This window comes from Rhinoderma darwinii, chromosome 3 (genome assembly GCF_050947455.1).
Source record: "Rhinoderma darwinii isolate aRhiDar2 chromosome 3, aRhiDar2.hap1, whole genome shotgun sequence".
In the NCBI taxonomy this organism is placed as follows: domain Eukaryota; kingdom Metazoa; phylum Chordata; class Amphibia; order Anura; family Rhinodermatidae; genus Rhinoderma; species Rhinoderma darwinii.
Window position 1 is genome coordinate 244,013,154 of NC_134689.1, and position 21,398 is coordinate 244,034,551.

At 41.3% G+C, this 21,398-nt stretch overlaps 1 protein-coding gene across 1 annotated transcript in view; it reads right to left on the reverse strand.

Moving 5' to 3' along the window:
• Positions 1 to 2,610: 2,610 nt before the first annotated feature.
• LOC142748010 (src substrate cortactin-like) overlaps positions 2,611 to 21,398 on the reverse strand; it is a 73,386-nt gene continuing 54,598 nt past the window's right edge. Inside the window, exons 8-16 of the mRNA XM_075855128.1 lie at positions 19,221 to 19,275; positions 14,646 to 14,756; positions 10,239 to 10,294; positions 9,906 to 9,975; positions 8,274 to 8,485; positions 6,214 to 6,315; positions 5,849 to 6,134; positions 5,217 to 5,288; positions 2,611 to 2,999 (exon numbers count right to left, since the gene is read on the reverse strand). Of these exons, the coding sequence (XP_075711243.1) occupies positions 2,863 to 2,999; positions 5,217 to 5,288; positions 5,849 to 6,134; positions 6,214 to 6,315; positions 8,274 to 8,485; positions 9,906 to 9,975; positions 10,239 to 10,294; positions 14,646 to 14,756; positions 19,221 to 19,275 (1,101 nt within the window). The 3' untranslated portion in view covers positions 2,611 to 2,862. The remainder of the gene's footprint in view (positions 3,000 to 5,216; positions 5,289 to 5,848; positions 6,135 to 6,213; positions 6,316 to 8,273; positions 8,486 to 9,905; positions 9,976 to 10,238; positions 10,295 to 14,645; positions 14,757 to 19,220; positions 19,276 to 21,398) is intronic.

Below are 21,398 nucleotides of genomic sequence, written 5' to 3' on the forward strand. Positions count from 1 at the left end.
ACACTTGGGGCTTGTCCACACGTAACGGAACTGTTGCAGATTTTCCGTCCGCAATTGCGGATGGAATATATACGCAGCAGAGTACAGTAGCAGCAAAGTGGGTGTGAATGAGCAAATGTCATCCACACGCTGCGTAAAATTTCAGTCCTGAAATTCACCTGCGATGCGTATTTTTTGTTCCACAGCATGTAAATTCCTGCGTTTTTCAGAGGACATATCACCATCTCACAGACTTGAAAAAAAAGGCAACAAAATCCACTCTATTTTCTGCCGCAATTCCGTTACGTGTGGACAAGCCCTAATACAACTGCACGTAGCAACGTCATCTGTTAGGTATTTGTGATCCCAGTTGTCCATTGAGAAACTCATTAGCATAAATCTAAAATTGCTCATAACTTGCTAAAAAATGATCGTTTTTCAAAATAAAAACCACTGCTGTTATCTACATTACAGCGCCAATCAGATTATGTAGGAGATAGGGCATTTATAATCTGGTGACAGAGCCTCTTTAAGTACCATATGGCCTGGCTGCAGCAGTTGTCTGTTCTGGGTCTGAATTTATTTTTTTCAAATTCTCTGCTATTGTGACATATATTATCTGTGGTCTGAATATATATTGCTGCAATAATGCTATGCAGCCCGAGTAAAGTAATGGAAGAGAAGCGGTTGGTGTTCTGTAGATCAGTGAGTGTGAATAGGGGACCTGATTAATCCCTTCCCTCCGCAGCCATTTTTTGGATTTTCACTTTTGTTTTTTCCTCCCCACCGTCCAAAAGCTATAACTTTTATATAGCCGTATGAGGGCTATTTTTTTGCGAGACGAGTATTAGATTGTACCATATAATGTACTGGGAAACTGTAAAAAATTATTTGTGGGGTGGAATGTGAAAAAAAATAGCGATTCCTACATTTTTTGGGGGGATTTCTTTTTACAGCATTTACCGTGTGGTAAAAATCACGTTAACTTTATTCTGTGGGACAAAACAGTTACAGCGATAGCAAATTTATATTTTTTTCATTTATCGAATTGACTAAATGTAACTATGTTGTTGATACATTACTTTAAAATTTGAGGCCCCTCTTGTAAGTTTGCCCAGGGCCACACTTTGCCTAAAATTGGGTCACGGAATTGTTTTGTTTTTTTAACACAGGAGCCTATGTGTGACGTTTTCCATACAGTTACAGGTATATGTTAAACATATATCTCATCAGCTGTTCAATATATTCTTATGAGTTATTTATTAAATGTATGCCATAATAGCCTATGGGTGAAGGATGTCTGTGACGGATAGCTAACAGTGGTATCCGTCACCCGTAGGAAATTATGGAATGTATTTTAATGTATACGTGATGAAAAGCTCATTATGTATACGTTAAACAGATGCCATAATAGCTTATGGGTGATGGATGCCACTGTTAGGTATCCATCACAGCCTACTTTTAACGTATATGTTGGGAGCTTTTCCCGGCATACACATTAACATAGGCCAAAAACTTGATGTGAACAGGACGGTGGCAAAGTAATCTGTGGCCAATGTGTAAGATAATTGTATTATCTATCAGAGAAAATAAAATAACATAAAAGGGTGGAGTGTCACTGTCCTATACGGCTACGTGTGCATGAGGCCTTAGGCTATTGTTTATAAACAGTAAGGTCTTATTCACACGAGCCTGTCCAATTAGCATTTGCAAAAACGGGATGTTTTTCATGCACATGAATGTCCGTGTTGCATCAGTGTGGTTTCCGTGTGTAATCCGTTTTTCTCGTCTGTTTTTCTCATCTGCAAGCACTTCCTAGTTTTACTTTTCTTTCGAATTTAATGGGTGAGTCTGGTCCACATAATTGGAGCAGAATAGGACATGCAGTGTGTTTCTTGCCACAGACGCGCGCTTCGGGAAAAAAAAAATGGATGTGTGAATAGCCCCACTTGTATGGGTCAGTTTGCTGTCCGTTCACAATGACGAGAAATACGTTGATGTGATTAAGACCTTAAGGTGAAGCTCCACTTTGGAGTTAGCATAAACCATACATTAGTGGATGGCATTATCAGCAATTTACTAACATATGAACGGATCAGACTGCTTAAATTTCCTGCGGTCATCTTCCAAGTGCTAGCAAAAGAATACAGGCACTATTTACATCATATTCTGATAAAACTGTCTCGAAGGTGCCAGTTTAAGGCTGACCATACTTAACCCAATTTGATGGCCCATTTTGACAATTGGAAGAGAAACATATCTAGTCCTAGTATAATGGTGGTTGGAAACAGATATTTTCTAACCTTTTGGAAATCTAATCTTTCCCAATATTCATAACATTGGAAGAATGGTGGTAAACATGGGGTACATAGGGCAGATTCATGATTTTCAGATTGAAAGCAAACTAGAACTATGTATAAGTACATGTGTAATGGCTCCAATGCAAGAATGGCTTAGGAAAAAGTGTAAAAAAATAATAAATACATTTCTATGACGATAGATACGTTATTTACTAAATCATACATTTTATTAACTAAAATGAATGAATTATTAGTATTTTTCTTAAAATCTATGATCTGATGCGATATGACTGCATATGAAATGCACAACGTCTTTCACAATGACCAAGCATTTATGTAAATTTAAAACTTTATTCAGATGGATTATTGAAGCCGGCATTGAGGAGGATTATAGATTTAATAATAACACAGAAGAATTAGCATCTTCATAAAAAGTGCATGTTAATAGTTTGGAGTGAAGACATACATTCATCATCATTTCCTTCCACGTGCTGCATTTCGAGGTGCTAATATTTCGCACTTGGAATCTCAATTTACTAGCAAAGCTCTATACAGCGTTTCACGTTACAGCATATTCAATGTATTACTGCTTAAGCTCCACATAGGTAGCAGGGAAGAGGCCACGCTGCCCTCTACACGATCCACTCCACCAACCCTCATCAATCATCTCAATATCTGTGATAAGATCCTGAGGTTCAAATGAGATTTCATCTTCGCCACCTGTGAAACACAAGCCAATATATATTCATTCCGCGGTCATGTGCAAGAAGAACTAATGTAGAACTAATATATGGTTTAGGCCTCATGGACATATTATGGCTCTGTACAACCTCCGAGTTGTACAGAGCAGTAATAGGGCATCCATAGACCTCGATGGGCACCAACTGTACCACCGTATGCCTCCAATTTCATACAAAGGCAAACAGGTTTTTTTTCTGTACAAATCCAACAGAAATACAATTGTAAGATGCTCCATCAGATGCCGTATTATGTAGGTATTCTCTTCTAGAAGCACATATCTAGCATTGCTTCCATAGGGGAATATCTTGGAGATGTAGGTGCTGCACGGAGAAACATATGGTGGCACACAGTCCCTGCGACTTCATAGCCTCATGCACACAGCTCAGTGTGGGTCTTTTACACTTGTGACAAAGGTTTACCATTGGATCTCCATTATCTAAGCACCACTTTATTATTTTATACAGATATAAATGTGTCTAATGGAGACTTGATGGGAAACTGCAATATTACATTGATTTTCCTATGATGATGGCATTTTTATACATGAAGTGTAGTGGTTCTGGCAAGCAGACCTTTACCCTAGGTTCACATTACATTTGTGCCCAATATCAGACGTATACATTCTACATGTCTGTATATACATAACCGTATACTGCAAAAATAATCCATTATAAAATGGCATAAAGATGCATACAGTAAGCATGGATCTCATGTTTTTTAAGATTGGGGGGGGGGGGACTTAAGTTTTTTTGAAAATTTATGCAAAAATATCCCCATGTGTTTGGATATGTCTGCTATTGACTTCTATTATATAAATGTCTAGATACTTTTTTATTTGCAGATATACAACTGTATAGAAACATTTGGTGTGAATAGAGCCTCAACAAACATGTAAAAATCAATCATAATAATTATTAGCACTATTTTATATTTCATGGAAAAATGATGTGATATTATTTAACTCAACAAATCATCCCCTGTGACCTTGTTACAAGGCAAAAAAAATAATAATAATCCTGAGATCTCACTAAACCTACTGTGACCATCTGGCTGATATGCTGCTTGTTTAAACAGATCTATTTGTGAAAGTCACCAGTGACACATGCACTAGTGACATAAAAACCTGGCAATCAAAGTCAAGGAACAGATACTGAGTTCATACAAAATAATACCTCCTGTGTAAACTTAGAAACGATAATACTTCATGAACTTCACAATAATTCTCACTTCTGCACCTTTCTGGGATGGTTAAAGCTAAGGGTCTGCAAAGTGGCTACTCTTTTTGTAACTACATATGTTAGTTCTAGTGTGTAGTCCTTCATTCTATCCTACACACCAGTGATCATCCGTTCGACCCCAGGGATCACCTTATACATTCCTAAGCAGTGAGCTTTTTAGCTTGCTCAAATCATAGAAGTGTAAAAAAGGTTCAAGGAAAATAAAGGGGTTATCCGGTCTGAACAAAAAATGTAACTGTAACTGCATATGGCATGGTTTACTGAAAAAAAGCCCATACTCAACGTCTAACCCCCTGCCGCTCCAGTGCTGACAGTCCATGGTCCTCCGCCGGTCTCTGTTTACATTGGCTTGAGCTGTGACAGCTTGTGACCACTCCAGTCAATCACCTTGGCCCAGCAGTGCTTAAGCAGCAGGGGATTAGAAGGTGAATATTAGATTTTTCTTTAGTAAATAATGCCTTTATTGAGAGCATATACCAGAACTGGCAGTCACTATGGTATATCTGGGTCTGAAGAAATGACCTGAAGTCTAGTTAGGGCCTTTGTCTCTACCACAGTGGGTATGAACCTAGCCGCATTATATAAGAACCAAATCAATGAAGAGTGTCAGAGCAAATCATCCAGTAGAAGCAACATTGTACAGCAGAGGTCCCCAACCTCGTCTAGGTCATAAACCTAGGGACACGGTTTGGACCCTAGTTTTAGTACAATTATAACATTTCTGGTGTCATTAAAACACAATAGTATTTAGAGCTGCAACCACCAAGGGAGCCGAATGCAGGGGACAAAAAAGCCTCACGTGGCTCCTGAGCCACTGGTTGGGAAACACTCCTGTACAGGTTTGTCTGAAATGATAAGTCAGATTCTTAAGTGGCCTGTCACCAAGATGATTTTTTCTTTAACAATATATATACCATCCATTACACTTGCTTTATCAGAAAATGCAAAGACAGCTTACCTCCTTCATAATCGTACAAGGCAATTGCAGTGATCCCTGAGGCTCTGGTTTGACCATTGTGTTTAAAAGGCTCTGAAAACAGATATATCTGATTTAGCTGCTACCACTTTATAAAATATGTATATCAAAATAATATTAATTCTATCTATCTATGTCATATCTATATATCTATCGATCTCATATCTATCTATCATCTATGTAATCTAGACAATCCACAGTCCAGCAGCACAGGCGGTTTTGAGTGCAAGCCTTGTGGAACAGACCAACGTCCCGTGTATATAAGAATCAAAAAGACAGGCAGCACTCCATAGAATCAAGTGGAAAAAAAAATCAAGGGCAACATTTCAGCTCTGTCGAGCTTAAGGCTCTAGTGGACAGAGCTAAAACATTGCACTGAGGTCAAAAAAGTACCCTTGATTTTTTCCACTTGATAGAATCAAGTGGAAAAAATCAAGGGTACTTTTTTGACCTCAGTGCTGCCTGTTTTTGTCTATCTGTCTGTCTGTCTATCTTTCTAGGCATTTAACATAATTAAATACACTAAAATGTATAATTTCCGGTTGTACTTAAACAGACCACTATGATCAAATTTGCGTTTTAATTTGTTCATGCTTATCAGTTTTTATTCTCACCATTTTCACTCTCCTTTGGTAGTTCTTCATATAAAGTATCCTGGTCAGCAGCTGGGGGGTCTATTATACTTTCATAATCGTCATTTTCATCCTCCTCCTCTAGCCTTGGTGGAGGATCTGGAATTTCCTCATATTCTTCTTCTGAATCCTGGGGGGGCACAGGAATGTCTACATAAATCCCATCCTGATCAAAGGTTTCAGCCGGAGTGGGTACAGTATCTGTCATCATGCCAGGGTGTCTTGGTGGAAGAACTGGAGGTGCCTCATATTCAGAATCCAGGGATATCTAAATAAAAAGGGTTGTAAAAAAATTGCTGAAAATGGTTGAGAATTTCTTAATTTCCAGTCTACAAGAAGATACTTACCTTTTGGTCTAGAGTTTGCGGAGCCACAGAAATACGGGGAACTGGGACAGGTATTGGAACTGGCTTCTTCTGAGACTGATCAATGTCAGTGCTTTGTGGAGTCTGCAATAATAATAACAATCTTTTTTATATAGCGCCAACATATTCCACAACACTTTGCCATTCAGAGGGAACATGTACAGACAATATCAGACATTTCATAGTGACAGACTAAATAACAATTCAAATGAGAAGTGAGGACCCTGGTCACAAGAACTTACAATCTATGAGGAAAAGGAGGTGACACAAAATGTGGTACACATTTATTATACAAAACAGAGTACACATAAAGCTCCATGAGCCGGTCACCAGCCAGTATCTGTGTATGCACAGATATGAGGTGCATTAGGGTGCAAGGGGTGTGGGGGATACTGTTGCATAAAGGGGTCAAATATTGAGGAATAATAGTGTGAAAAGGACAGGAGTACATTTATGGTATGTGGTAGGCTTGACTAAAAATGTGTTTTCATGGCATTTCCTAGAACTGTGAATGTTGGGAATTAATCTTATTGTCTGGCGTAGCGCATTCCAGAGGACTGGTGCAGCAGGAGAAATGTCTTGGAGACAGGATTTGGAGGTTCGGATTATGGAGGATTTTAGTCTAAGGTCGTTGGCAGAACGTAGAGCGCGGGTAGGGTGGTAGATAGAGATGAGGGAGGAGATGTAAGGAGGTGCAGCACTGTGGAGAGCTTTGTGGGTGAGAGTAATAAGTTTGAATTTTATTCGGAAGGGGATGGGCAACCAGTGCAGTGACTGGCACAGATTAGAGGCGTTGGTGTAGCGGTTGGTCATAAAGATGAGCCTGGCTGCTGCATTAAGGATAGATTGGAGAGTGGAGAGTTTAGTGAGGGGAAGACCGACTAGTAATGAGTTACAGTAGTCAAGACGAGAGTGAATCAGAGCAACAATGAGAGTTTTGGCTGTTTCCTCAGTAAGAAAAGGGCTAATTCTGGAGATATTTTTGAGGTGAAATTGACAGGAGCGTGAAAGTGATTGTATGTGAGGAGTAAAGGAAAGATCTGAGTCAAAAATAACCCCAAGACAGTGGGCGTGCTGCCTGGGAGTTATGGTAGTGCCACACACTGAGATGGAGACATCAGGTTTAGGGAGGTTAGTAGATGGTGGGAACACAAGGAGCTCAGTTTTAGAAAGATTCTGTTTCAGATAGAGAGAGGACATGATGTTAGAGACAGCGGACAGACAATCACTGGTGTTTTGTAACAGTTTTCAAAAAGATAAAGGGTCATTATATTAACTTAGACAAGAACGACAGCTACATATAGGGAGTTAAATATTCTACATGTAATTGCTTATAACAACAACAAAGTTCTCTATGATGCTTAATTTCATATTTTCTATTTCTCCCATTTATCTTACTGACCATCTATAGTTCTTAGATAAGATATGACCTCATAACATAGAAGGTCATAACTAGACTAATTCCCAATTTGAAGGGTTTTTATTTTCTCCCATTTGTCTATATTCTGAGACAGACCAATATCACAAAGCCAGGAGAGAAAACCACCAGCATACTTCACAACCCAAATTTCAGTCCAATAGAGCAGAGGTGGTAGACAGCAAACACAACAATTATCAAAATCTTCAGCATTAGGAGAAGACGATCGCAGCACTTACTAAAACATAACGTGCCTATAAAACATAACGTGCCTATAAAACATAACGTTGCAGATACCCTTTCAGGACCTCAGGCAGCAGCCATTTTTCATTCATTAAGTACACTACATCATGACGTATCAATATCACAAGAACAACCTGTACCATTGTTGACACATGGACATGAGTTTTGTACACATATTACTGAGGACATCATTAGTAAAGATGCTATATGGGTAAGTGGGTTCTTTTCTTCGTACCAGAACATTTTTGGGACCCCCCTGAGTCACTGTCTTGGGATAATAGCAAGTAGAATTGAAATTGAACTCCATGTCATTCTCACTTAATTATTTATTACTCCTTTAGAGTAAGACACTTTACCTTCCTTAGATGTTTCTTTGTCTCACCTCTTCCTTTACTTGTGCGTCTCGTTCAATCTCATCTGTCTTTACTTGTGCCTCTCGTTCAATCTTATCTATCTTTACTTGTGCGTCTCGTTCAATCTTATCTTTCTTTTGTCGTTTGCCTCTCTCTTCCTCTGCTTTTTGACGGTTTTCCTCCTCTGCCACCTTAGCCATATTCTCAAAACGAGATCTTAGATTCTGAGCGCCACTTGTCACTGGAAGTATTTTATTTAAAGCAAAAGTTCAATATTTAAAGAGGAAATCCATATCTTCTGATATGTCATAAAAACGTATGAGAAGATCCCATTGGTGAAGTCAGTAATTATAGAATGCTTTATGGCCGGAAGAAGCGGCTAAAATGGAGAAGAGAGCTCTCAGTATTAAGTGCAGAGTGCATGTAGGTGCAGCCAATAGCTGCAGAGCAGGAAGTGATGTCAGAGCAGGAGGAAATCAATTTGGCAACATTTTCTGTATAGCCCAGCAACATGCAGCCATTTTGTAATTTCCTGTGGTATTAAGGGCCTGTAAGTGTACAGAGCTCCCATGTTAAATTACCCTAGTAGGTCTATTTTACAAATTTTTAAAATTTGCCCTGAGATTCAATTTAAAACCCCTTTTGCAACTGCTCAGAGATTTTTGTTAATGGACATCTAACACAACATTCTAGCCAAAATCTATTCAATTCAATGCCAATGGCAATTTTGTTCAGAATATGAAAAGATCATTGTCATTAGATTTCCTATATAAAATGCCACATTACCATGTACTTTGAATGATAGAGTATAGAGGCAGTGCATACTTTGTACTTTCATACCACCCTACACTCTTCTATTAAACCAGCTCTGCTATTGAGAGACTATACAACATTCCACAGGAAACACGTGATGTCAATAAATACATTATATGGCAACCAATATATTTGTGAGCACCAAAACCAAATATTCACTAATAAATATACTTTTTTATAGCAGAAAAACAATTGTAGAATAAATAAAGTTATAAAAGGACTCTGTTACCTCCGAAATCCAACCCTAAACGACATTAATCAGTAAATTGTCAAAAGACGCAGATTTTGAATCTGTAATTTCTATATTTCTACTCACTTGCATTCCCATAGCTATGAGCCTGCAAACCGGCCGTGCCCTGCATGCTGTTGAGGAGTCCTAGGAGTCCTTTCCGTTATATCACCGAGTCCTAGGAGTCCTTTCCGTTATATCGCCGAGTTTAGGAGTCGTGTGGGCTTACAGAGGGGCAATGCAAGTGAGTGGAAATATAAAAATTACAGATTCTGAATCGGCGTCTTTTAAGCTATGTACTGAATACGGTAATTTTGGGGGTTTTCGAAGGTGACAGTATTTTTAATGATAATTTGACAAATTATATATACAGTAATATTGAATCATGCAACTTCGTGCAACTATATTAAAGCCTGGGTAATTTCACATCTCTTGGAGGCCTCTATAACTTACATTAATTACAATCATATGTGACTAAGCATGAGCAGCAACGTACAGTAAACAGGACTGGTAAAGGTCCCAGAAGCTGGATTAAATTTTTTGACATATCTATATCTATAGTTTCATCTGCATAAAGTGCCTATAGCAGTAATGATATGTACAAGTGTATAACACTCACTGGCTTCCAGAGGCTGTGTTTTCTCATATGCAGAACTGGGTGATTCAATCTCACCAAAGCCTGAAGCAGACTGTGGAAAAAGAATACAGAAAAGCCGAATCTTACAAACAACATGGTTCTATCGGTAGATAAGCTGCAGATATCTTGTATATGCATTGTAATTTGGACCATGCATAGCTCCATAGTCATAGGAAGAGAAATGGGCCATGTAGGGTAGAAATCTAGTGCTTCCAGGATGATTCATAAATGTGGTCAAAGAAATAAGCTAAGTAATATATTTTATCAAAGCATATTCGATTTTCAGGTCTTGTGCGGTATAACTCTCTCTATTACCTTGTCCACACGGTCAGCCTGCACACCATAGCGACCTCCAAACCCTTTGGCATAGTCTGCAATAATAAAAATAGTGATTCAGGAATATACATAACTAGTATATATATATGTGTATGTGTATACACTACCGTTCAAAAGTTTAGGGTCACTTAGAAATTTCCTTATTTTTGAAAGAAAAGCACAGTTTTTTTCAATGAAGATAACATTAAATTAATCAGAAATACACTCTATACATTGTTAATGTGCTAAATGACTATTCTAGCTGCAAACGTCTGGTTTTTAATGCAATATCTACATAGGTGTATAGAGGCCCATTTCCAGCAACCATCACTCCAGTGTTCTAATGGTACATTGTGTTTGCTAACTGTGTTAGAAGGCTAATGAATGATTAGAAAACACTTGAAAACCCTTGTGCAATTATGTTAGCACCGCTGTAAACAGTTTTGCTGTTTAGAGGAGCTATAAAACTGACCTTCCTTTGAGCTAGTTGAGGATTATATATTTCGATGAAATATATATATTAAAAAACTGGATATTTTTTGGAGAGCGCTCCTTGATAAGAAGAAAGGGCAGATAGGTGCTGATAAGCTGATTTATTGTGCAACACAGGATGGGCAACGCGTTTCAACGCAGAAAATGCGTCTTCGTCAGGCCGAGAAATAGGTATAAAAGTATACCTATTTCTCGGCCTGACGAAGACGCATGTTCTGCGTTGAAACGCGTTGCCCAACCAATCTGCCCTTTCTTCTTATCAAGGAGCGCTCTCCAAAAAATATCCAGTTTTTTAATATATATATTTCATCGAAATATATAATCCTTACCTTCCTGCGGCTCAATCCCTTTGATGCCGGTACCTGGATACGGAAAGCTGCAACCTGGCTACATTAAACGGCCTTTTACACGAAGCTGTACCTGCCAGTACTAGCTTTTATGGTGAGCCTAATCACTTACTTTACTATTCATTACCCCATATTTTAAGGTTTATCTTGCACCATGTGGCGCTGTGTATATTTTTCTCTCTTCAGACATCTTTGAGCTAGTTGAGAATCTGGAGCCCTCAAAATGGCTAGAAAAAGAGAGTTTCTTGTTCTTAGAAATGAAGGCTATTCCATCCGAGAAATTGCCAAGAAACTGAAGATTTCCTACAACGGTGTGTACTACTCCCTTCAGAGGACAGCACAAACAGGCTCTAACCAGAGTAGAAAGAGAAGTGGGAGGCCCCGCTGCACAACTGAGCAACAAGACAAGTACATTAGAGTCTCTAGTTTGAGAAATAGATGCCTCAAAGGTCCTCAACTGGCAGCTTCTTTAAATAGTACCCGCAAAACGCCAGTGTCAACATCTACAGTGAAGAGGCGACTCCGGGATGCTGGCCTTCAGGGCAGAGTGGCAAAGAAAAAAACCATATCTGAGACTGGCTAATAAAAGGAAAAGATTAATATGGTCAAAAGCACACAGACATTGGACAGAGGAAGATTGGAAAAAAATGTTATGGACAGACAAATCGAAGTTTGAGGTGTTTGGATCACACAGAAGAACATTTGTGAGACGCAGAACAACTGAAAAGATGCTGGAAGAGTGCCAGATCTCAACCCCATAGAGCTGTTGTGGGAGCAGCTTGACCGTATGGTACGCAAGAAGTGCCCATCAAGCCAATCCAGCTTGTGGGAGGGCCTTCTGGAAGCATGGGGTGAAATTTCTCCCGATTACCTCAGCAAATTAACAGCTAGAATGCCAAAGGTCTGCAATGCTGTAATTGCTGCAAATGGAGCATTCTTTGACGAAAGCAAAGTTTGAAGGAGAAAATTATTATTTCAAATAAAAATCATTATTTATAACCTTGTCAATGTCTTGACTATATTTTCTAGTCATTTTGCAACTCATTTGATAAATATAAGTGTGAGTTTTCATGGAAAACACAAAATTGTCTGGGTGACCCCAAACTTTTGAACGGTAGTGTATATTATGAAAGATTGAGTTAGGTTGTTGAATCATCATAATCATCTGGGGCTACAAGCCAATATTCAGCCTGTTACAGTCGTACTTAACATAAAAGTGTATACAAGGTATTCATACCTCCCAACTTTTGAATTCGGAAAAGAGGAACATTTTAAGCCACACCCTAACCACGCCCAATATCCCGCATAAACACATCAAATCACGGCCAGATCCTAATGCAAATAACAAGCGCACATTCTCACTGCGGATCTCTAGACTGTCTGGATATCACAGATATTATGGATCCGGTTATATCGTCTTTGTGTTACTTTTCCTAACTTGGGTATAACATTTGCTCATCACGGCGGCAGCTGCAGGACAAACCAAAAGGCTGAGAACAATGAAAGTCAAGAGGGAGACCCTGTGGTTGATGACTTTTCAATTGACAGGTAGCAGAGTTACATGATGGGGATTTTTTTTTTTCCCAGTTGTGTAACTCTGCTACCGGTCAATGGAAAAATCATCCACCATAGCCCCCCCTGTAGATCGCTCCAGATACAGCCCCCCTGTAGATAGCTCCAGAAACAGCCCCCCTGTATATAGCGCCAGATACAGCCCCCTGTAAATAGCTCCACACACAGCCCCCCTGTACATAGCGCCAGATACAGCCCCCTGTAGATAGCTCCAGACACAGCCCCCCTGTACATAGCGCCAGATACAGCCCCCCTGCACATAGCGCCACACACAGCCCCCTGTAGATAGCGCCACACACAGCCCCCCAGTAGATAGCGCCACACACAGCCCCCCTATAGATAGCGCCAGACACAGCCCACAGTAGATAGCGCCACACACAGCCCCCCAGTAGATAGCTCCACACACAGCCCCCTGTAGTTAGCGCCAGATACAGCCCCCCTGTACACAGCGTCACACACAGCCCCCCTGTAGATAGCGCCACACACAGCCCCCCAGTAGATAGAGCCACACACAGTCCCCCTGTAGGTGCCACATTTTCGCCAGAGCGGAGAGCGGTAGAGGTAGCCGGCCCTACTGCTGCCACTCTCTGGTCTGCTTTGATGTCACTCACTGTCAGAAGAAGGCAGGAGTCTTGCAGCGGCGTTCTCACTGGTGTCGATGCCGGCCCGGGAGTGGACCAGTCCAGTCACCTGACAGGTGAGGTCAGATGACAGGTCAGGTGACTGGACTGGTCCACTCCCGGGGCCGGCATCGATCCCAGTGAGAACACCGCCGCAAGACTCCTGCCTTCTTCTGATCGCTGCTGCAGTCAGCAGCGATCAGCTGTTTTGATGCAGCGCCCAGCGGGACATTTTGCAGACCGGCCGGGACAGCGGTGAGAAATCGAGACTGTCCCGCTGGAATCGGGATGGTTGGGAGGTATGAGGTATTTAGTATTGTAATCTGAGTATTGTAATCGGACTAATCTGTCAACTGCTCACGGTTTAACTCTGTTGTCTTTTATATCAAATACAAGTAAAGTGGAACAGAGTCCTTCTAGTCTAGGAGCAAGACTGCAGATGTTTGTACTTTGTCCCTATATAAAATGTGGAAAACGCCACTTGAATATCGGATATAGAGCATTCCTATGGCTCTCTCTGGCCTAGGCACTATGCGAATGTTTTACAATGTACTGGACATAGTATTTTACTCCAGGGACTGGGTATAGAATATAATGATGGGCATAGTGTTTCCATTATTTGACTAGGGGATGCAGTTGCGAGTCTTATTCACCTGATATTGCACACATATTCTAATACTATTATATTATTTCCTTGTGCCAGAATATTATCAGCTCTGTTTACCATAATATTTGTTGATAATGGGCAAATTTAGTGTTTAGTTATAAAGAAAATTGTAATGTGGTGGTTTGCACATTAAGGATATGTTCACACGGCCAAATTACGGACATAATTCGGGTGTTTTACGCCTGGAATTACGTCCGAAATTACGGCTTGAATGTGTTGACAAACATCTGGCCATTGAAAGCAATCGGCTGACGTTTGTCTGTTCACACGAGGCGTATATTTACGCGCCGAGAAGTGTACTGTCACTTCTTGGGACGTAATTGGAGCCGTTATTCATTGACTCCAATGAAAAGCAGCGCCAATTTACGTCCGTAATGGACGCGGCGTTCATGCGCCTGCACATGCCGTTATGGCTGAAATGACGAGGCTGTTTTCTCCTGAAAACAGCCCCGTAATTTTGGCCGTTACGGACGCTGTCGTGTGAACATACCTTAAGTGGCCTTGGGTGGTAAAAAGTAAAAAGTCGCATATATCACACATGACACAAAGGGTATGTTCACACTACAGCGTCCGTAACGGCCGAAATTACGTCCGTAATTAGTGTGTGTGAACATACCCAAAGAGGAAAACAGTGAACAGAAATAAAAAGAAAGGTGAAGAATAAGGGCATAAAAAGAGATTGTGATATGATTTGTGTGGGGCATGTTACCTGTCTGAGATTCATGAAGCTGTACTTCTTCTTTATGACTCCAAGTATGAGCTGATTTATCTTGTCTATCTTTCTGTACCCCAAATTTTCCCCCAAATCCTACAGAATGATCTGAGGAGATAAAATGAATAAATTAAACAATGACTAACATTTATTATTTTCCATTATAACAAGGCAAAAGTGGACAATTTAAAATAAAAACAATATGGGGAAATATACCAACAGGTTTGCGCCAGTTTTCTGGCATGAAAAAGTCGCCAATTTTGATGCACACCATATATGCGCTAACATATGTGACTTTTTACTTTTAGTAGAAGGGGTTTAGCAGAAGGGGCGGGGCCTCTGCCGGAACAACAGATGTATCACTATTTATGCCAGAAACTGGCATGTTATGCCGCAAATCTACGTCTGCTCATAGCGGACGTAGATTTGTATTTCTGTCGCCCAAACTGGCAAAAATGCGCTAAATATATTATAAGGTTTGCACCTCTTAATATGTTTTGTGTATTTTCTGCCAATGTATATTAGTTTTAGGCTGGATTCACACGAGCGTGCCGTTTTTGCGCAGGCAAAAAATGCAGCGTTTTGCCTGCGCAAAAGGCACTTAACAGCTTCGTGTGGCAGCAGCATATGATGCGCGGCTGCGTGATTTTCGCGCAGCCGCCATCATTATGACACTTCATTTGGATGTTTGTAAACAGAAAAGCATGTGGTGCTTTTCTGTTTTCATTCATCTTTTTGACAGCTGTTGTGCGAATCACGCAGTTCGCACGGAAGTGCTTCCGTGTGGCATGCGTGGTTTTCACCCACCCATTGACTTCAATGTGTGCGTGATGCGCGAAAAACGCCCAAAGAACGGACATGTCGTGACTTTCTTCAGCGGACTCACGCTGAGTAAAAATCACGCAGATGTCTGCACGGCCCCATAGACTAATATAGGTCCGCGCGACACGCGTGAAAATCACGCGCGTTGCACGGACGTATTTCCCGTTCGTCTGAGTAAGGCTTAAGACTGGCGTTCCAAATGCTGGTCCTAATATTTTACCCACACCGGGAGGAATTAATTAACCTTTCTATGCCAGTTTCCTGGTGTAAAAAAGTCGCAAAGGGCACAAAAGTCACAATTTGCGGTAAAGATTATTACTGTTGTGACGTTTCTGTCGCTCATGAAACTTTTCGAAAAAGTGTGTGGAGCTTAGCAAAAGGGAGCGGATTATGCATGGCCCAAAAAAATTATCATAATTGATGCAGTTGCAAATCTACTCCAGCTCAAAGCAGGCGTCGATTTCACTCTGTGGCACACAGGCGGCCAGAGATGCGCCTCCAACTTTATATAAGAACTGGCGTAAATATGCCAGTCTTAAAGGGTAATTAAACTTTCAGAAAACTTCTGTCATAGTGGGATGTCAGAAGTTGTGATCAGTGGAGGTCCGAGCACTGAGACCCCCACCCATCTCTAAAATCAACAGGGAGAAGCACTCGGGTGAGAACTGAGCCACTTAGTTTCTGATCAGCTTTTCTTGGAAAGCTGATGTAATGGTGTACAGACTAGGGTATTTTCAAACGGACTAATTTCGGCCGTTTTTCGGGCCGTAAACGTCCCGAAAAATGGATTAAAAATCGGAAGCAGAATGTCTAAAAAAATCTTCCCATTGCTTTCAATTGTAAATACGGTCACAAAAATTATCATAATTGATGCAGTTGCAAATCTACTCCAGCTCAAAGCAGGCGTCGATTTCACTCTGTGGCACACAGGCGGCCAGAGATGCGCCTCCAACTTTATATAAGAACTGGCGTAAATACGCCAGTCTTAAAGGGTAACTTTTCTTGGAAAGCTGATGTAATGGTGTACAGGCTAGGGTATTTTCAAACGGACTATTTTCGGCCGTTTTTCGGGCCGTAAACGTCCCGAAAAATGGATGAAAAATCGGAAGCAGAATGTCTAAAAAAATCTTCCCATTGATTTCAATTGTAAATACGGTGTTCTGTTTGGACGGGGCGGTTTTTTATGCCTCATTTTCAAAAAACAGCGCGTAAAAAGACGCCCCGTAAAAAGAAGTGAATGTGACTTCTTGAGCTGTTTTTGGAGCCATTTTTCATTGACTCAATAGAAAAACAGCTCCAAAAACGTCAGTAAAAAACGCCACGAAAAACGGCTGAAAAAACGGCTGAAAATCAGGAGCTGTTTTCCCTTGAAAACAGGTCCGTATTTTCAGACGTATTTTGTTAAGTGTGTGAACATACCCTTAGACTTTAACCAATTTAACCCAATGATTGATTTCAGTTTAGACCGTGATATTAAATATGCAACAAAGTCGCCACTAATGCTGAGCTTATAATATAGAGAATAATATTACAATATACAAATCATAGTGCAATATACCAGTAGCGAACTATTGATGCTTCTTTACATGTTGTAGTAAATGGCTTCTACTATCCACTGATCATTTATAGACCCTTTGGGTATGTTCATACGGCTTATTTTCGGACGTTTTTCTGGCCATAAACGGCCGAAAAATGGCCAAACAGTTGGAAACAAAACGCCTCCAAACATCTGCCCATTGATTTCAATGGGAAATACAGCAGTCTGTTCCAACTGGGTGTTGTTTTACGTGGCCGCTTTGAAAAACGGCCACATAAACAAACGCCCACGAAAAAGAACTGCATGTCACTGCCAAATTCATTGCGTTATTGCCACACACAAATTTGCAGCAAAATCTGCAGCGGTAAATTTACGCCCGGTCTGAACGTGCCCTAAGGGAACTCTATTCCATATTTTCTGAGATTGTCCCCTCATACAACCTTTTTGGTTAGAGGTTGAGCACCTTGTGCACCAGGTGTTGGGATGTGATATCCCTCTTGACCTATTAGCTTATTTGCTTAATATCCCCCATTCCAGTTGGGAAATGATCCACCAGGCTAACTTTTGCATATTCTAAATGCCGCCCAATGCTTTATAGCCTGACACTGGAAGCAAACTTCCCTGACTTCCTTGGTAGAATAGGACAGACCAATTTGATTTAATATGGGATAAGTGGGATATCTTGCTTGCTTGCCTTGCTTGAGTTCACCGGCTCTCCCCTCTGATCCTCACCTTTCCTCATATTCTTGTGTCCTGTTTGTCTTTTGTCTTCCTTTGATTCATTTGCTGATTAGTCTTTTATATTTTTGAAACAGAATGTTTAATATTGGGGAATTCAAATATTTTTTTTCTCGGAGATGTGTTGATACCTTGATGTGTTCTTTCTGACACTTTAATGTTATACTTGTTTTGTATTTTCTCGTGATCTGGAACTCTTAGGGCGGGTTCACACATGGCGGAATTTCACTTAAATTCCGCTGCGGACACTCCGCAGCGTTAATCCGCAGCGGAGCCGTTTCTCCATTGACTTTCACTTTAATTTAGCAGTGTTCGTTTACACGATGCGTACAATTCCGCTGCGGAGCATAGGCTGCGGAGCGGAATTTGGTGTCCGCAGCATGCTCTGTCTGTTGCGGACCAGTGGCGGACTCATGGCGGAATTTCTCCATTGACTTCAATGGAGATTCAAAGTTCCGCAATGAAGTCCGCAGCTGTCATGCACATGTCATGTGTGCTGCGGATGCGTCTTGCTTTTTTAACTTGACATTTCTTCATTCTGGCTGGACCTATGTATTTCTAGGTCTACAGCCAGACTGAGGAAGTCAATGGGGCTCCCGTAATGACGGGAGCGTTGCTAGGAGACGTCAGTAAATAGTCACTGTCCAGGGTGCTGAAAGAGTTAAGCGATCGGCAGTAACTGTTTCTGCACCCTGGACAGTGACTACGATCTCAATATACAGCAACCTGTAAAAAAAATAGAAGTTCATACTTACCGAGAACTCCCTGCTTCTGTCTCCAGTCCAGCTTCCCAGGATGACGTTTCAGTGTAAGTGACGGCTGCAGCCAATCACAGGCCAAGCACAGGCTGCAGCGGTCACATGGACTGGCGCGTCATCCAGGGAGGTCGGGCTGGATGCCGAAGGAGGGACGCGTCATAAAGACAACGGGCGGTAAGTATGAATTTCTTTTACTTTCACTAGGGAAAGTGCTGTCCCTTCTCTCTATCCTGCACTGATAGGGAGAAGGGAAGCACTTTTCCCGCAGTCCGCAGCAGCTAGTCCGCATCAATTTTCTGCACATTTTGTGCAGATCCGCAGCCGTAATCCGCAACCCGGATTAGGTGCGGCATTGATGCGGACAGTTGCGGAGGAATTCCGCCATGTGTGGTCATGCCCTTACTTTCTAGTCTCATGTATGGCATACCGATGATGACATGCCTCTTTTGCTGATATTTGTTTTTATTGTCTTTTAATAAAAAAACCTGTTCTATCCCACCACATCAGCTTATTACCTACCACATACAGAATCAACGGAGCAGCAGCAGGCATGCGCAACTGGCGCTCCGTTCATTTAGGGGACTTGGTTCCCCCGTACTCTTGATCTGCGGAGTCCCAGCGACCAAACACTTATCACCTATCCTGTGGATAGGTAATAAGTTGATGTGGTGGGAAAACCCATTTAAACAAAAACCTTACTGCTCTTCCATCACTAACCTTGCTGGGATGAATGTTGCTGCAACTGTTCTTTATATTCAAATCCTACGGCAGACTGAAAAACACAGCACCAGAAATTAACACGGATTCACCACAATACAATTGTTTTTCTTAATTTGCATTAAAAAATAAATAAGAGACATAATTAGATATTATTTCAATTGTTGTTTTTATAGGCCCTGTTCACACAGTTTTTTTGGCGCTGATTTTGACGCTGAAATCACGTCACAATCAGTGCCAAAAAATAGCTGAAATCACCATGGGGGTGATATCAATGGGAGGCAGAGGCGTTTTGTTTTTTTCCTGGGCGGCTTTTAGCCGCTCGCGGGGAAAAAAAGTGGCATGTCCTTTCTTGCCACAGTTTCTGCCTCTGACCCCCCATTTAAATCAATGGGAGGCATAAAAAACCTGCGGTGCTCGTTTCCGAGCATTTTTCGCTGTATTTTTTGCCCGCAGTATTTGCATTAACTTCAATGGCCATGGGAGAAAAATGTGGCAAAAAAGGCGCAGGCATGTCAAAATCTGCCTCAAAATTCCTGAATGAATTCGGAGGCAGATTTTTTTCAGCTTACAAACAACTCTGTGTGAATAGGACCATAAACTTCAGTTCCTCAAATAATTTGAACACTTTGAGTTTGTTTACATAAACAGCTTCTAATTTTCACACGTAGCCAATTTGTTTTAGAAACTTCTTTGACAGTTCCATTCATCTAAAGCCAGGATCACACACAGTTTGGGCACGGCCAGACGTGGCGGAATTCCTCCGCAACTGTCCGCATCAATGCCGCACAGAATCTGCGTTGCAGATTCTGCTGCGGATCTGCACAAAATGTGCAGAAAATTGATGCGGACTAGCTGCTGCGGACTGCGGGAAAAGTGCTTCCCTTCTCCCTATCGGTGCAGGATAGAGAGAAGGGACAGCACTTTCCCTAGGGAAAGTAAAAGAATTTCATACTTACCGGCCGTTGTCTTGGTGACGCGTCCCTCTTTCGGCATCCAGCCCGACCTCCCTGGATGACGCACCAGTCCATGTGACCGCTGCAGCCTGTGCTTGGCCTGTGATTGGCTGCAGCCGTCACTTAGACTGAAACGTCATCCTGGGAGGCTGGACTGGAGACAGAAGCAGGGAGTTCTCGGTAAGTATGAACTTATATGTTTTTTACAGATACATGTATATTGAGATCGGTAGTCACTGTCCCGGGTGCAGAAACAGTTACTGCCGATCGCTTAACACTTTCAGCACCCTGGACAGTGACTATTTACAGACGTCTCCTAGCAACGCTCATGTCATTACGGGAGCCCCATTGACTTCCTCAGTCTGGCTGTAGACCTAGAAATACATAGGTCCAGCCAGAATGAAGAAATGTCATGGTAGTAAAAACAATACGCTCCGCAGCACACATAAGATCTGCGGACTTCATTGCGGAATTTTGACTCTCCATTGAAGTCAATGGAGAAATTCCGCCATGAGTCCGCCACTGCTCCGCAACAGACAGAGCATGCTGCGGACACCAAATTCCGCTCCGCAGCCTATGCTCCGCAGCGGAATTTTACGCCTCGTCTAAACGAACACTGCTAAATTAAAGTGTAAGTCAATGGACAAACGGCACCGCTGCGGATTAACGCTGCGGAGTGTCCGCAGCGGAATTTAAGTGAAATTCCGCCACGTGTGAACCCGCCCTTTTGATGCAGTTTTTGGCTCAGTTTTTTTTAGCCATAAAAGAAAGGAGAAACATCAGTCTTTTCTTTACACCTGTCCCTCCTTTTGGATCCACTACTGGCTTTGGCTTAAAAAAACAGCCAAAAATGGACACAAAAATGACATCAAAACTCTGTGTGTGATCCTGGCCTAATTGGGGTTTGTAAAAATCTATGAACATGCTCCAGAAAAAAAACATTCCGATGTATGGGACAGGTTTTCTGCAACAAATTTGCCATGTGTGAACATAATTATTGCACCTCCTTTACACACTCTATTTTTTCATCTTTTTAAAACACTTGTTAAAAAAACGTAGTTTCTCATGCATTTTTGGTGGTTATTTATTTTTTTAATATTTTGTACATGCGTTTGTTTCTGGTGTTTTTCAATAGGGAAGTCTATGAGAAAAAGGGCAAAAAATGTCATACCCTTGGTATACTTCATTTTGAAAAAAAAGAAACCACTACTGAAGCCAAAAA